Below are 18,169 nucleotides of genomic sequence, written 5' to 3'. Positions count from 1 at the left end.
CTAAAATGTAGTGAAGTCAAAGTATAACGTAACACAAAATGAAAATACTGAATATCTCAAAATTGTACTTAAGTACAGTACTTGAGTAAATGTACTGAGTTACTTTCCACCACTGAAAATGATGCTTTGCAATAAACTGTAAGACGTTACTAATTTATTTTGTTTGACTGTAAAATGATTTAATGGCATGTTTTGCCTTTTAATAGGCCTCTGTAGTGAGTAATTCATGATGCCTTTTCAAGCATGTCTTCACTTTTTATTTTGACAATCCGATCTCTTAACTTCCTAAATTGTCTTGTCTAACTCCAATTCACTTAACATATTAGTGATGTACGTTCATTGACTTGCCGGTGTCCGGCGCATGCGCAATAGCAACCAGCTGTCAAAGGGGTTTGCTGTCTGCTTGATGAACACTTAAAACTCCCATTTATTCAAAGGCCACTACCTATCTATTAGTTAAACTGAAAATCTGCTAAAGATTCTAAAATAATACAGTAGGTACTAAACTGCATCTACAGTGAGTGTGTACTTTGGTGTTAGGTGACATACGGCAGGCTATAGCATTAATGTATGAATGTGGTCCTGTTTTTACACTGATTTAATGCAGGAGAAGGCTTGACCACACATCTTGCTGCTTTCATTCAGTTGCCCACCTCTCCTAGGGAATGAGATGGGTGGGTGGGGTGATTACTGAAGGAGTTGCATATGGAGGATAATAGCAATAAGTAAGGGAACAGAAAAGGAGGTGAAAGATGAGAGCAGATACACAACACATATCTCAAGTAGCCTTGAAATTTTTGAATTCAAGTGTTATATCAAAAACACAGTAGACGTAAATCCCTTGACTTGTCATTATCACAGAATCCTTTTTTTTTTTTTTAGCTTTTACGCTGAGTAGATTTTCAGGAGTGTTGGGTGTGAAGCTGAGGTCTACATAAGGTCAGGAGGCTCATTGTGATTCATTTCATTGCATTATCTGGGTCACTTCCCTCCCCTCCTCCATCGTTTTCTCAGTTTTTTCTTTTTAGCGATCATTTAATAAGCCTTAGTGTTAAAAGCACATGAGAAAAAAGAGAGACAAAATGAGGCAAAATAGAACAGAAACTGATTAGGAGGTACTTAGGTACTGTAGAGAGAAAAGAGAGTGATTACATTGCATTTGAAGAACATAAAAAAGAAAGGTGGTGGAAGATGGAGTGGTAAGAAACTGAAAAAAGCAAAGTACAGAGATAAAAATAGACAGCACATGATAGAAAAATTGCAAATAAAGGAGTGACAGGATGATTGATGACTTTTTCTTCCCACATCCTCCCCCTTCATATACATCCTTACAAGTCTGGGTGTATCCCATTAGACCTCATAGATTGTATGGGTGTGTGTGAGTGAGCAGCTGTGCATATGAATTTACCTCTGTTTTAAATTGTAGGGGCATTATTAGGACCTTCTAAAAGTGGATGCAACTGTGTATTTGTATGTATGTAAATAATATTTTAGTAGAACCACTGAAGGGGAATCATAGGGAGGGCAAAAGAAGAAGAGAGAAAACAGCTGAACCTCTGAACTGAGACGGTGTGAAAGCAAACACGCAGGAGAAAACAAGATTAGGATTACAGTAGAAGATGAGTCTACTTCAGTGACTTAGTGTCACACAGAGACAATAGGACTAAAGAAAATCCTCTTTGTAATTAAAGCTCTGCTCCCCACAAGAGATGCAATCACAGGCTGTGTGTGTGTGTGTGTGTGTGTGTGTGAGAGAGAGAGAGAGAGAGAGAGAGAGAGATTGTGTTGTGGTTGTATAAAGAGAAAAGACAATAGACAAATCACATTTTGATCTCTTTTGCCACCTTCCCCTCTTGTGAAAACAAGCTATTCTGACTCAAATGACATTTTACCCCTTAAAACCAACAGGGGGGGATATGACCCCATTAAAAATCAGATCATTCTTGGGACTGGGCTCTTGATTGAAGATGCTTTCAGAAGGCAATTGTAAGAATGAGACAACAAAATTACAACAAATGACATGTTAAAATGTTTTTAGTTTGATTCGGCTTATTAGTTTGTGTTTTATTTTTTCCTGGCTCTGCATTTATGTTAGGACTACTTGCTTCTTGCCTAGAGATTTCTGGGGTATTCTTACCAAAAAAAAAAGCAGGGGGGAGTAGTGCTACATTTATTTATTTTAAAATAGCAAGTAGGCAGGTGTTCTGATAGCGATATGGTTTGACTCTAGTGCCTGGAATGTCATAGTCTGCAAAGGAGCTTAACAGGGCCTGGGTTTTGAGTCTAATGTGTGTGGTTTAAGGCAACATATACGCTACATGACTATTTTTAAAACCTTATATGAAGTTATATCTTCTACGCAACTGTGGACATTGTGGCTGTTTGTTTCACTACAATAGGAAAATCAGTTTTGACAGATATCATTTTGCAGTAAACCAGTTGCTAGCAGGTACTTTACTCCAATGTCCACAAATAGACAGTGGATCAAATGACTATATGTAGTGACAACCCCCCCCAAGAGAATTATTATCTGAATCTACAGTTCCTTACTTTTAGCTCATGTTTCAGGTTTACTGCTGTTACTTTACTGTCAATCTCAGCTTCTAAAATTCTCAGATAAAATGATTATCTGCTTAGCACCTTGCTCAGTATTTATCACTAAACTAAAGATAAAAAGGCCATTTCCAGGGCTGAAAGACAATACTAAATGAATGTTGCTTTTGTCTGTGAAATGTGGCATTATATTCATTATATACTGTAATAATATTGTACTGTGCAGGTTTTTTTACTGCCTTCAAGTGTCCAAATGCATTAATTAAACTGCCATTTCATTAAAGCTGATGAATTAAATTCAGCTGTTGAACCGTTGATATGCAAGTAAATAGAGCATCACCTTGGAGTTAGCTCTCATTTTTAAACTGGCCTGTCAATCCTGATTCATTCAACCATGGCCCTATTAATGAATGAATGAATGACTATATTATGAATATATTTAACCAAAGCAGGAAAAGGGAAACATCTTAAGGCTGATAAATGACCCAGCATACCAAAAAATAAAACTTTTCCATGAATGTATCTATTAAGTGTCATTCACAATTTTATTATAATTACTCTTTGCAGCTCATTTCACAGCAGTGCAGCCAGGAGGTGGAAGAAGAGCATCTGAGGCCTTAATTTGTTGCCCATTAGTATATGAACATATGATGAGGGCTGTAACACAGACTCAGCAGAAATAAAATATACCCACTTTCATGCATGGCCATCATTAACATAAATACTTAAATTGTACCCACACTTATATAATACATGATTAATAGAACAAGTATATTTCAGAGTAACTGTGAAAGGTTACATCTCTCTCCTCATCACCTCACCTATAATGAGAAGACAACAGATCAAGGACATCTCAGTGTATCTTGGCAACAATTATATGAACTAAGAAGGCAGCAATGGAGAAAACAGAGAGAGAGGGAGACTGTCAGAGAGAGAGAAGAGGGCCCACTGTGCAGAGATAAGATGGTATTCTCCCTGGAAAATGAGTTCATTAGGGGAGCGAGAGACAGCTATTGCAGGGAATCAAGGTTTCTGTGTGATAAAGGGTGGGAGCCACACAGTGAAGGAAAAAAAAAGAGTTTAATTTCCTGTTCTTCAGAGGCAGCGGAGGTATTGATGGATCAGCTGAGAGGCTGGGTAAAGGAAAAAATGGAGAGACAAGGAAAGGACAGACAGAGCGCTGTAGAGAGATAAATGCCAGGATTTTTCTGTCACAAAAATAAGTGACCCTCTGGATTGCTGTCAAAAATGTTCATATTGAGAACTGAGGGGAGACAGACGGAAAGAGAGTTCAAAGATGTCAAACTCTGCTGCTCTCGGGAAAGTGGAGAGTCAAAGTGAACTGCTGTCAAGGAGTACGTGGGTTATGATAGTGCAAATGAGACCTTATGAAGAGTTTCTCAAAATGACAGCAACGGCAGCGATATTTGAGAAAGAGAGTAGTATATGCACACACAAACACAGAGCCCATCTTGGCTTGCCCAAATTAAGAAAGAGAGAAAGAAAGAAGATATTAAGGCTGGGAAAAAAATGAAATGAGTTGGAGGTCTAGATAGACTCCTGATAGTGAGAGAAGCTGGCAGACAGGCAGCTAGGCAGATGCTGAGATGACAGGTACAGCAGAGGTGGAGGGATACATCGGCTCTGCTTTGGGGTTTAATATAGATCAGCAGTGATAAGGCAAAACAGAGAACACAGGATGTGTCCATCAGTCAGGAGGAAGGAACTCAGAGGAAATTGCCCCAATAATGTGCACACACATATACATATAGGAGAAGCCCCTGACACACAATTCAGAGTCTGGGTGCACAAACTATATGTGCACATTCAGGGTGGGTGGAACTGAAAAATGTCAAATTTCAGTATCATTTAAACCTGGGAGATAGGACTACTGATGTGTGGAAAGGTAGCATAAGTATACACCGTTCTCTAGAGCTTTTGTTGCTATGTACTCACTACCTGCAGTACATAATCTACACCTACACATCTGTTGTACACTGGGTACTGCTCAGATGGGGTGAGATGAGGATCAGCCTGTCAACAACTGAAATCAAATGCTCACGCTCTTTCCTTTGTCTTGTTCTACAGTGTCCGTGTCTACATGTGAACACAAGACAGTTTGCTGAGGCTGCTGATTGGAGATTTCAGCTGTATGATTAATCAGCGATGACAAGGTTTCTTCATGTTGCGCACATATGTACACACAGACGCACTCAGGTTGACAGAAAAACAATGATTGTCCTGAATGTCAGGTATGGTCAGTTATAAAAGAGATCCTGATACAGTGGATGATCGAGATGGGCATTACTTCTCACTGCTGCGTCAGTCTACTTTGAAATCAGATTGACCGCTCTTTTAAATAAATACATGAGTATGCTGTAATTGTCTTCACATTTTTTTATCACAGATAAAACATTGTATCCATCATGTGGGTCCTGTTTCACTTCAGCCATATGCCACATCTGTGCTTGCATCTGTTTATACACTCACTGAGGACGGTTAATAGTGTCGTTACCCTCTACAGCAAATAGTGACACACAGAGCACAAGCAGCTCCACGGTGCCCACTGCCATAGCAATGTGGATATGAAGCTACTGATCTTGGTGCCACATTGTTATTTCCATACTGTTTAAATAGTTTTAATCTGGTAGTGTTGAAGTTAAAGACTTTATTAATGCAGCCTTTTTCTACTATGAACTTCTTATGCTTACTTTGGTGCAGATCATCCAACAGTTTGTAATAGTTTCTAAAAAGTAAGCAAGCAAACAGAGAATCAACTATCAGGTGACAGAGGTTATTTTGTCCATATATCTTTATTATTGTTACTTTCCATATATTTATATATTTATTTTATACAAGTGTATTTCTCAATACAGTCTTTTACTGACGTACATAGATCATACATAAGCTTGAGAGGTATGAGAGAAGAAAGAGGCAAGAGGGAGATTACTTCCTTCATCATATTTTGGGAGTTAACAAGACAACAGAAGATCACATTACAAACACACATGCACGCACATTTGAAGTACAGTAATCACACACATCACGGTATGCGCACATAAAGGGGCTTAACACCTCTAATCCTTTTTGCACACCCACTCATACACGCGCCAACATACTAACCACAGTGTGCGCGCACACACACACACTCACACACAAATATACAAACACTCAACCCCACACAAGTATTAAACACACACACATCCATGGAGGGAGGAGACAGGTAGTCACAGGGTACATGTAGATTACACCAATACCAGACTGACACTGACTGTAAATACACATGTAGATGTACAGTACTCGCCATATTTTAACTCCTGCTCCTACATACACACAAATACACACACTCCACTCACACACACACACACACAGGCACATGTGCATGCACACAAATTTTTGGTAAAAAGTAAAGAGCAGTGATTTTCAGACAATGACACTGATAATGTTATTAGCTCTGATCCATATTTGGTTTATATTACTGACAGTAATGGAGCGCAGAATCTTTCTGAGATTACTGTAAAACAAGGACCATGAACACTATGTCAGGTAAATGGCTGGATTGTGAACAAAGTCAGTGACAGCATCCATCCGTCCGTGACCTCTACCTCTTATCCTGTAGAAGGACTGGAGACAATCTCACCTGACACTGGGCAAGATTGGTGACAGCAGTGGTACTTTATAAAATAAATACACCTCTTATATTGCAGTTATTGAATGGTGCCCACAGTGTGAGTGTGTAAACAGGTTTTGATCCCCACAACGCACAAACACACACACACACACAGACACACACACACACACAGACACACACACACACACACGTCACTGCCAGACAGTGTAGAAAACTCATTGCGAATCCATTGTTCGTCCAAATAAGCACAGGCTGACTGTCAACACAACATAACTACAATATTGAAAAATGAAAAGAACAACGCAGATATTTGGCTTCAGTAACAAAAGATACCTGCATCTTGCTACATATTAAAATACATAGCTTAACACCATAACATGAGAATCTATCTATCTGGCCTGCTCCAACTGTTTTCATTGTGTAGTATCTGCAGCTTGAGTGCATGGCATATTCTCTATATTAACATAAATTGTATTATGTTTTGTGTAATTGTATAAAATATTTCTCATGACTGTATAACCTGAAGAGAAGTTTTGTGACTAAATGACTTTGGTGACACTTTTGAGTGTAAAAATAAGAGGATAGTGAAGATACTGAAATTGAGCTCTGGGTCTCCAAGCAACATAAGAAAACTTAGCCAGCATTAGGAAATAAACTAAACCAAGCTAAACAAAGCTGCTGCAGTCTGGATCAACCCAAAATTCCCCTTTAAGTTTCAGATATTGGTGTGAGAAAGATGAACAAGTGCAGAGGGTTTATTAGAAGAGGCAAAGACGGTGAAAGGTAGCCCCCTTGTCCTGTAGTTTTACAGTTTGTCCAGAGGAAGGAGCTCTATCTAGCTACAGAGGCACCTTCTTTTGGTCAGCGTATGGTCAAACTGCGTTGGTGACAATGAAGGCTCTGTGGACGTCACCGCTAGGCTCTGGAGTGATGCTCTTTAACAGACGCTATGAGAAAGAGACAGACAGAGAAAAGTGAGGGACAGAAAAGTGAAGAGTGAAACAAATACATCAGTCTCAGTAAAAACGGACACAGAAGAAGGTCACAGTATTGTGTCACTAACATTATTACAATCAATTTAGACTGAAGCTCTTTTGCTATGGAACTGGGAAGGGCAAGAATTATATCTATATTTGTAGTTTGTTTTAGAGCGTGGACAAATGTATGACAAACACACCCTGGTCTCACAAAGAGACAATTAAGTATTTGGACTTCAATTGGCCTCATCTGTCCCTGTGAGTTACATGATCACAGTCTTATTTCTCACTCATATGCACACAAAAACACAATGCTAGTGTGTTGACAGTGTCATTATGTCAGTGCCATTTTGTGCCTTGGCAACAGTGTCAACAGTGGGGGCAACAGCCAGAGACAGCCTGTCTGCTAGCCTCTTTGATGTCCTACAAGCTTCTGTCAACTCTCACACAGGGTGTAACGAGGTAATAACAATGATGATAATGATAAGAAGCTTTGAGTTTGCAATTTTTATGCAAGATATAAGGTTTTCAAAATACAGTGCAAACAGGAAATATACACCTGAAAATTGTAGGTGGGGCCCCGCCAGAGTAAAAATTAGAGAAGCTTAGCTCAGAAAGCAACAAAAAATATCATAAAAACATCTAAAACCTGTTTCTTTTGAGTAACTGAGATGTGGCTGCACAAGGTGATCTGATGCTCAAGTGCTGTTGATGGCAGGAGCATGGCTTCCTATAGCCTTGATCCTCAAATGTGGCGACGTGACAGCCTACACATGCATTGCATAATGTGGATGTGTGTCTTAATGAGGGAGTGCTGAGTGTTAAGAGTGTGTGGCATCAGGTAATGGCCTGTGTGTAAGATCTATGGGGCCTGGCCTGTGCCTCCTTCCTGCTCCTTTGATCCTGATCTGCAGTCATGTGTTCACAGAAGAGGGTAGACCCTGACAGAGCATCATGACGAAAACAACATAGGCAATCTCTGTCCTTGGAGATGTGTCAAAGGGAGAGTAAAAGTCAAGAAGGAATGGGGTAGAATAATAGGATTAATTACACTATATTTAATATGAAAGAAAGGAAAGGAAAGCAAATGCTGCACCTGTTTGAATGTGCCCTTAGCATTGAGCAAGTGGTAGACCATGTAAGCGGGCACACAGATGAACGAGGACACCCCTATGCAGTAGCCCAGGACGGTGGTCCATGGTGGGTAGTGATAGTCAAACAACCTGACCTCTGGAGGAAAGGCCAGGAAACTAATGATGATGAACTAGACAAGCAAACAAACGGTTAGATATCACAGGAACCAGACATCAGGATAAATATGACAAACTGCCCTGAAAGCCTCACCAGCAAAAAGCAGGGGCAGATGGCCACCCAGCAGACCCTCCAGAAACACCCCGGATAGAAACCAAGCATGACTTGGACATCATTACAGAAACGGTTGGTACCTGGAACACACACACAGACACAACAAAGTTTCAAATATCAATGTCTATGTCTGTGAATCAAACTAGACAGAGAGGAATAGACAAAAAGTGAGTAATCTATACTCAAAAATGCAGCTCACTTGTCAGGCTTTCTTCACCATTAGTTTATTTAGTATTATGTCATCCTTTCCCACAAAGACCACTATAACTGTTATATGGTCACAAATTAGCATCTTCATTCAGCATCAGTCCCAGAACTTACCGTAGAACCAGGAAACAGCAACGACTTCGAGCAGGACCACAGTGATGACTGCGGGGCCTGTAGCGTACTCCTCAAACAGCTTCACCACAAATGCTCCTCCCTGAGACAGGACAAGGGTGAGAGGAGGAATTTCTGAAAAACTGTATACTAATTATTTTTATGCAACAAGTTTCATCTACAAAGTCTAAGACAGCAATTGGGCTAATTTGTTGTGTTCAGTGGAGCAGGGATGAGTATTTGTATTACAACTTTACTATAATGAGGGTTGGACATAAACAGATTACTGAGGCAGCTGTAATCTGATTTCAGATAACTGTTAACTGTGGTAGGTTACATTACCAACAACTAAAGATTAAAATTAACTTGACAGAATTAAAAAAGATCTGACTGAAATATGCAAAATTAAAAATATTTTGACAACACTATGACCTTTTATATTGGTTTATAATATATTTCAATGGGTGGCAAGGTGATGCAGTGGTTAGAACTGTTGCCTCACAGCTATAAGGTTCCGGGTTTGAGCCCCGGCTGACCCGATGCCTTTCTGCATGTTCTCCCTGTGCGTGCATGGGTTCTCTCCAGGTACTCTGGCTTCCTCCCACAGTCCATGCTGCTTAGGTTGACTGGTGACTCTAAATTGCCCATGAGAGTGAGAGTGGGTGTGTGTGGTTGTATGTCTACATGTCAGCCCTGTGATAGACTGGCGACATGTCCAGGGTGGACCCCACCTCTCACCCAATGCCATTTGGTTTTGGCACCAGCCCACCCGCAACCCTCTTCAGGATAAGCAGTATAGATAATGGATGGATATATTTGAATGGAAATTGTGAGCAGCCATGGGCATTTTGTGGAACATTGAAGCACTGTCACTTATCAGTAATCAGGTATCAAAGCACAGCGATTTACAGTCAAGTGAGAAAAATAATTGATTAAACTGTATTATAACAGATGCCTTTCTGATAGTAACCTGTAGTAAACCTACATATGTGAGTGTGGAGAGAGCTCCGAGGTAGCAGACACACACGAGGCCGAGGACAAACCACTCTCGTCTTTTAACTAGGACATGAGGAAACTCATCCAGCATAGCTGTGATCACACCCTCCAATCCTGCAAACTGGAAAGAGAAGGATGGCGAGAAGGAGAAAACTCATCAGGGAGTGCAGAAAGATGAGAGATAGAAGATGAGAACATGGTAACTGAGGGGCCATGGCAAAGACCACATGTCTAGATGGCATACTGCATGCATTAAATCACTTCTACATGTTATGCGCTATCAAGATGTTCCTCATCAGCAGTTTGATCTAATCAGTCCAACATTAGTAGGACTCTCTTTCAGTATCAGAAGGTGTTTATGCTGCGCAAGCTTTGCAGAATAACAAAAAAACATTAGGAACATGTTAAGGCGATCCAACATGTATCCAAGTACACTGAAAGGTTTTGCGGTAATATCCTCAGTCATAAAACTGAGGAGCACAGCAACTGATTCTGTGCCGATTATCAGTATGTGATAAAAGCCTTACGGGTCTTTCCAGCTGGCTGCCTCAGAGCAGATAAACACAGGCTTATGGAAACAAGATCACCACACATCAGTGATATGAAAGTCCTATCACATTGTTTTCGTTGACTGTTCCAAAATGGAACACTGAGAAGGACAAATAATACCCGACACCTTAATGGAGAAACAAGTACCACAGGCAAATAGAAGTCAAACAGAACAAGGCAGTATGACAAAACAAATCTGAAACCTAGGTTTTTAGGTTTGAGAACACACACACGAGAGATGAACACCGGGCAACAACAGGATAGGTGCATTACAAAATAAAGAGGGGAACACCAGGGGATACAGGGAATAATTAGCAAACAGGACACTGATTTGGGTGTCCTAACTTTTGTACTAACTGTGCTATCCAGACCCAACATGATGATCATGAGGAAGAAGATGATGGCAAAGAAGGTGGCGGCAGGCATGTTTGCTATGGCTTCTGCATAAATGATGAACAACAGACTGGGACCTATAGAGGGAAATCAGAGAGGCAGTTTTAAAAAAAATGATTGAGACAGAAATGACAAAAATGTTGAACTCATTGCTATAACTTTTTTTTTTTATGAAACAAATTAGTTTAAACTCTAAACATTACTAAAATCCAGAACTGAAAAGACTGAGGAGCCAAAATATTAGGCATGCAAAATGTTGAGTCCTTCCAAAGTAACATTCAGTTCAGTTCAGTGTGGAATGCTTGTTTTACCCCAACGATGTGAGGATGGAGGTGTTGTGGTGCAGTGTCCTACCAGCATCCTTGGCCACAGCATCCACACTCTCATGCCTCATCTCAGCCATGTATCCCAGCACGGTAAAGATTACAAAGCCGGACAGAAAGCTGGTCAGGCAGTTCACAGAGCTGGTGACTAGTGCATCTCTGATACAGACAGGGAGAAAATAAAAGTTTCTGTGACAGGACAGACAACAAAGTTAGCAAGATGGTCTGTGAAAATATAAATCTATGAGCCTCTGCAAAGTTATAAGACTTGTTAGACTAGGGTATGGTCACAGCTATGCATGTTTCCGCAAATATATTAGATAAAAGGCTTTGATTTCATTTTTCTGCCGTACAGAAGTCTCCAGCATGGCGGTGGGGAGCCTTAAGCAGCATTTAGCTCCATAAGCAGGCAGGTGTCACTGACGTATGAACTGTAGAACGATGTGTAATGTCAAATAATTCCTCACTTGTAGCAGTTGTTGTGAAATGGGTTGTAGCTTGCAAAGGCGAGGAGCACACCGAAGCCCGGTCCCAGAGAGAAGAAGATCTGAGCTGCCGCATCAATCCACACCTTAGAGAGTGTGGAGAGGTGGTGATGGGTGAATGTTGGGAAGATAGAAAGGAATGTGGATTTAAACAGCAGGCAAGAAAAGAGAAACAAAGCAGGGTCAGAGAAAGTTTCATACAAGACGTTTGTACAAAGACAGTGATGTTTTAAACAGAGGCATCAAAGAACACCTCACTATAATCCACTAAATAACGTACTGTAGTGCTTAGCAGTTTCCCCCAGTCGGGTTTAAGATAGAAGAGGATGCCCCTCCAGGCCCCCGGCAAAGTGGCCCCACGAACGAGCAACACGAGGAGGACCAGATAAGGAAAGGTAGCAGTCACCCAAACTACCTAATGCAGAAAAGGGAAAAACCAAACAGATTGTTTTGTTATTCTGTTAATGACCTCTTGCTCATGCCTGGTTAAACTTAGTTGTTAGTTGATATCTTGCTTGTGCTCAATAATACTGAAAACAAAACAAAGCACAATGTCTTGTGATTTTTCTGGGAAAGAGCTGTTTGATAATGCAAATGCTGATTTGCTAACTGTATGTTACACTATGTGTATGACAAATGAATCTGTTTTCCATGTGTACACAGCTGTGGTTATAAAGACAACCATGGATAAAACAGCCCTGTAAGAAACCCTTTCAGGATGATGTGCCATCAACACCAGCTAATGAACTACACTTTATAATATAAAAGCATCAGTATTGACTCTTTTTCTTCTTTCTGTGATATCCCTTATCTGACTATTTTCAACATGTTTAAGATATGTGGACAGTAACTGTTGGGGGTGAGGGGAGTTCATTTAAACAGTTCTTTCACTTTGTCTTGGCTAGTTTCCAATATTGTTGTTACTTGAGGTCTGCCTGGTCTTTTCAGGTTTGATTGCTGAGGTTGTGACCACAAACTGTTTAACTTTACTGCCCTTCTAACCAGGTTTTCAACTCATTATGATGAATGATAATAAGACATGACAGGAGAACAACCGCTGTTTTCTCTGCCTCTCTGTCTCCATCAATCCATCCATCCATCCATCTGCTCTAACTGACACCCCCATCAGCCATGCAGGCGCCCTTGTCAGTTACCTTTCCAGATGTCTTGACTCCTTTCCAAATGCTGAAGTAGACAGTGGTGAAGATGAAGAGCAGGCACAGGGCCAGCTGCCAGCTGACAGAGCCCAGCTGGTGGAGACCTGGGGAGAGGTGGACCTGCAACACGTGGCGACTGGAGGGAGGAGACGAGGAAGGAGGGATGTTTGGTTTGAGATGCGAGGTCAAAAGGGATGCAACAGACGAGGAACAGAGTGGCAACAGGTGAAATCACATGGATGCAAATATAAGTAGATGACATGAGAGGAAAAGACAGGAAATGGGGGAGTGAAAGGGAAAAATATGAAAGGTGGAAGACAGTAGGGAAGGAAGAAGAGAGGAAAAGTAAGGGTAAAGGAAGGAGAATAATGTGGAGGATAATAAGGAGTGAAAATACAAAGATAGTTTGGAAAGCAGATGTGAAAATTTGGAAAGCAGAGGAAGCCCATAGAGATGTGATAAAGAAAGAGATACGGAAAGAAAAAGAAAGATGGTACAAAGAAACGGAAAAACAAAGGCATACAAGGAGGATGCGAGGACGTGAGAAAGGAAAACAAAGGAAAGAATACTGTATTTATTTATTCTCAATATAAAAATGATCCTAATCCCCTGACTAATATGCAAACATACACAGTCCATCATACTCACACATTAAATGACCTGTAACAAAAGTGCACCTATGAAAAACATAAAGAGACTAAATATAATAGATACAAAAAGGCCTTGACAGACTTTCTATGAAGTTTACGTCAATAAACTTTACAGAATCCTAAATAAAAAAAAATTCTATATGGGGCACAAACAGACCTTTGAAATGAATAATGAGGTTAACATCTGGTCAAAGTTTAAGCACAGTTGGATGATGAAACAGAGACAGGATTTATGTTGAAAACAGGAAATTCTGGCGCCAGACTGTGTTGTGGAATTTCTCACTTTTAAACCTGTATTAGGAAAAGTCAACTACAAATAAACCCAGAATTTGTCTCAGTGGACACAGGCGAGGTCCGGTGAGCAGCTGATAAGGCCGTATCAGGAATAAGAAAAACAGTGTTCTCACGGAGTTCAGGTTTACAAAGAAAAAGTACTGTATGTGTCTGAACTGACTCTCCCCCTTTCTCCCTACTACCAGAGTTAATCACTGTAAGCAGATACTGCAGCTTAAAGCTTTATAATACTTTAGAAAACTTTTACAACAACATGCGGTAATAAGTCTCATGTCAGCAATGATTTGCCTGAATTAAAGAGGATATTTATTGGTGGGCTCACCAACACATATGGACATGATTAGGAATGAAAGGTTTCATTACTGCATCAGTTTCCTTATCACTACTGTCTCATCCCTCTTCCTGTCATCAAATAAACTATAGTCACTGTCCTTTCACAGTGTTGCACCCATACATCTCCCTCCTGTCTTGCCCTCCAAAAGCTCCTTTAACTAAATGGGTGGTTCATATTTTGGCAAGCTAATTTAAAGTTAAGTGAGATCTAATTAAGCACAGTTGCATTAAAATTTCCGTTGTCAAATGTGTTTGTGTTACACCAAAGTTAACAGGTAAGTAAGTAAATTTCATTATTATTATTATTTTTTACATGGAAATTAATTTAAAAAACCGTCTGGATTGACTGTCTTGGCTAATCCCAGCAGATTCAAATAAATCTACTATATCTTAGTAATGCAATATATCATCTAAAATTCTACATCAATCTACCTTTGATATCAGCTATTACTGTTGCAATTCCTCAGCCCTGATTGTCTTTCAAAACCATCTCAGATCAGGTCAGTGATTCCTGTTCTGAAATGATAACTTCTTTCTGCTATATCTTCACAATTAGTGATGCAAGTGGATTTTCTGGGGCTGGTGCTCAATCTGTCAAGGCTTTAAAACACCAGACCCAGCCCTGTAATTGCTCTCTTGGAAATCCCCCCCACTTCACTTGATGTCTCCCTCCTGTGTAGCACTCCCTCTACGCCTCTATGTCCAACTTACATGCACTTACGTATAGAACTCCTCGGCTGGGGAAGTGGAGAAGTTGGACCATGACACGTTGTGGTCGGTGGACATGTAGCGGTTACAGCTGGCTGTGTTCCAGCTGTTGGTACAGGTGGTCCAGGGCAGTGTGGTTCGAAATGATGACAGTAGGTAGTACAAGGCCCATGCCATGATGGTGTTGTAGTAGAAGGAAATGTAGAGGGCTATGATGCAGATGGCAAAGCCAATCCCTAGATGGGAAATATTGACTCTTGAACTATCTTTAACTTAAACTTTGCATTAACATTTTATTAAACAACTGTTTGTAGCGTATGACACCAGTCAGTCACTCCCCAGATCTTGCAAACATCAGTGGTATTTCCAAGCTAATGCAAGAGAAGGAAAGTGGGTGACATTTCCAAACAACAACAATTTACATGCTATCACATTTCTGAGCATCTGGCATTTGGCATGGAAATGTGACAATTTCCATAACACAGTCAGTACATCTCACTAGATGTTCAAGAAGCTAAGGATGCTCTGTACTGAGGGGCACAAGGAGGTTAAATGAGCTGTCTCTCAAACTCTGACAACTTGTCACTCTCCTTTATTTATTCTCTTACTGCAAATCTTTGTTAGTAAGGACTGTCCTCTCATGTCCCCACCCCCCCCCTTTCTAAAAAAAAATCCAAGCTACTGATATAACCAGATTTCCCAATTTGCTCTCTAAATTCACTGTGATACCTTTGAAGATAGGGCAGATGTGTTTCCAGATGGAGATGCAGCCGCTGCGGTGGAACTGCCCAAGAGCCAGCTCCATGTAGAAGAGAGGCACTCCTCCAAACACCGCCATCAACAGGTAGGGCAGCAAAAAGGCACCTGGACAGAAACAGAGGGAAGTGAGGGTAGATGAGAGGAAGACTGAGTGGGGGAAAAGTATGGGGAGGTATGTGAGGTAGATGAAAGCATTGGGAAAATGTAAAGTGGGGAATAAATGGAAGAAAGAAAGACTTATGGAAGAATAGTAAGAAATCAATCAAATTCATGGGGAGTGTTCCTCATTCACACTCCATCTGTAACCTCCTCAGTGGTCCTCTCCCAGTCAACAAGAACTAAGAACATTAAAAGCACCCTGTAAAAACCATTATATACTTTAGGAATCATATCATTTACATAACCAAAACCCATTTAAAGACAGCAGTATATGCTTCCCCTCTTTCATATCACTCTGCATTTAATGTGTGCCCTCTGGAAACACACAGTAAGAGGGTTATTTATTTTAGATTCTACATAGACACACTACTACAGGTGCCGGCTAAGTAAGGAAAGTATAAAAGGGGAATCAGAAGCCCAAACAGCAGGAGGATGGCAGCCAGTTCTTTGGTGTCTCCAGTCTGATAACACATCTCTCTCTTTCTTTATACCTGAGTATCAACTTATTCTATGTGCATGCGTGCATTTGTGCACTGCGGGCGTGTCGGTGTGTACATGCGTGCTTGTGTCTCTTTGTGACATAAAGGCAAAGATAAGGGTTGATCGAGCAGCTGCCTGGGAAACAGGTTATTAAGCAAGGAGAAAGAGACTAAAGGTGTTCTCATAAAAAGCCACAATTAATACTGTTGCCTCTATCAAGTGTGTCCCAGTCTCCATCTCCACCGCGCTCTGTGGGACACACACAGAACACAGGAAATTGCAAAAATTTTATTATTGCAAATTCAATAAAAGTAGCGAGGGAGGTCCTTGAGGATTGTGTAGTAAAGGAGCACAAGTAGACCACACAGACTTTGTGAAAACCTTTTACCTTTTTGTATCTTAGACTGTACAAGAACTGAGCTAAATCAGGTGCTAGTCACAGACAGTAAACTAACTTACCTTGGTTGTTGCATATATTGTGCATTACACAGCATGGCGATCCAAACCATGACAGAGTCTTTTCTTCTTTCTAACCTTTGAAACCATTTATACTGTAGGATGGGATCTCACAAACCTCCATCCTTACCTCTCCCCCTTTTCTCTCAATCAAAAATCTTTTTTTCTCACCTCCTCCATTTTGGTAGCAGATGTAGGGGAAACGCCAGACGTTTCCCAGGTCCACAGCGTAGCCAATCACAGACAGCAAGAAGTCCATCTTCTTGCTCCAGCTTTCTCTGGGCCTCTCTAAGCTGGTTTGTTGGACCACCAGAGTCCGGAGGCTTCCCAGCGGCACTGAGGATCCTGTACCACCTGCAGACATAGAGGCTGTGCCCCCAGAGCAAGCTGCGCTCCCTGGTCCCTCCCTGGGGCCCTGAGGGGTAGATGTGGTGAACCCATTGGACACCTGCTGTCCAGAGCCAGAGGTCAGACTCTTGGGTCCTCTAGCTGCGAGACCATCAGCCAGCATCAGTCTACCATTTTCCTGCTGTGTCCCCTCCTCAGCTCCCCCCACTTCCTCTCTCCCTTTATCCCTCTGTCCCTCGTTCTCTCCTTTGTCCATTTTTAACATGCTCGTCATCATCATATCTTTTGTCTCCATTGGGTTGTGTTAAGTTGGTGTTGGCGAGGCGATTAGGGATGGAGAGAGGTCTTCAGTGACAATGCAGGGAATGTGGCACCGCTGTCTGATATGGTGCCCATTAGGGGAACAGAAGGGTTAGGAGAGCAAAGGAGTGGTGCAGAGACTGTGTAGGACAAAAACCAGGGTGCAGCCCTCTTGAACAGGTAGAGGAAAAAAAGAACACAAGAGTAGTGCTAAAAGAAGAGAACAGGGCCAGAATGAGGGGAGTTGTGAGTTTGTGGGAGAGGACTGAAATGTGCAAGCATCTGTTGAGCAAGGGAGAATAACAGGGGGGCAGTTAGGACAGACAGAGGAGGGTATATGAGAGGAGAGGCGTGTTTGAACAGGATGTGGCTGGCAAAAAAGTTAGAAGAATCTTGGATTGTCTCCACATACAGTTCACCCTCTGTGACACTCAGCGATGGGCAAACTGCAACACACACAGAGAAAATACACAGATTAGTAATCTTGTATATAAAGTGTCTTTCTGTTTTTCTACATGCCATAAGTACCTGAATTATGACAATGAAAAGGAGTTATGTAGTGTATGTTGTATATGTTTAACAGTTTTATTACAAATAAAAGGATAAATCTTAATGTGGCTAAAGCAGACACTCCAGAATAAATATACCTTTCTAAGAACTGTGCAGACTGAGAGGACTGTGCTGGGATATGCCAGTTTACTTAGCTTTGCCTCTTGTTCCTCATTTTATACTATCTCTCAGTTGAATAACTTTTTTCAGTGCTTATCTGATCAAAGCCATATAATGGGGAGAAATTAGAGAATGTATACAAGCAACCGCAGAATTTTTCAAGGCAGGAAACATAAGAAAAAACCTTGAATGACAAAAATGCAAATATGGACACGTTAAAAAAAGACAACCACAAGGTTTTACTGTCACCTAAAGGCGAAAAATTC

General features: G+C 41.0%; 1 protein-coding gene across 1 annotated transcript in view; it reads right to left on the bottom strand.

The window, feature by feature from the left end:
- Positions 1-5,372: 5,372 nt before the first annotated feature.
- The window catches only part of slc6a4a (solute carrier family 6 member 4a), a 14,776-nt gene continuing 1,979 nt past the window's right edge, over positions 5,373-18,169 (bottom strand). The window contains exons 2-14 of the mRNA XM_020587647.1: positions 16,758-17,680; positions 15,462-15,596; positions 14,746-14,968; positions 12,745-12,883; positions 11,871-12,005; positions 11,573-11,676; positions 11,137-11,264; positions 10,747-10,859; positions 9,830-9,961; positions 8,848-8,947; positions 8,506-8,606; positions 8,258-8,425; positions 5,373-7,131 (exon numbers count right to left, since the gene is read on the bottom strand). Of these exons, the coding sequence (XP_020443303.1) occupies positions 7,057-7,131; positions 8,258-8,425; positions 8,506-8,606; positions 8,848-8,947; positions 9,830-9,961; positions 10,747-10,859; positions 11,137-11,264; positions 11,573-11,676; positions 11,871-12,005; positions 12,745-12,883; positions 14,746-14,968; positions 15,462-15,596; positions 16,758-17,229 (2,025 nt within the window). The 5' untranslated portion in view covers positions 17,230-17,680 and the 3' untranslated portion in view covers positions 5,373-7,056. The remainder of the gene's footprint in view (positions 7,132-8,257; positions 8,426-8,505; positions 8,607-8,847; positions 8,948-9,829; positions 9,962-10,746; positions 10,860-11,136; positions 11,265-11,572; positions 11,677-11,870; positions 12,006-12,744; positions 12,884-14,745; positions 14,969-15,461; positions 15,597-16,757; positions 17,681-18,169) is intronic.

This window comes from Monopterus albus, unplaced genomic scaffold (genome assembly GCF_001952655.1).
Source record: "Monopterus albus unplaced genomic scaffold, M_albus_1.0 scaffold8.1, whole genome shotgun sequence".
Lineage (NCBI taxonomy): Eukaryota > Metazoa > Chordata > Actinopteri > Synbranchiformes > Synbranchidae > Monopterus > Monopterus albus.
Note: the sequence above shows the minus strand (reverse complement) of the source record. Positions and strands in the feature narration are given on the sequence as shown.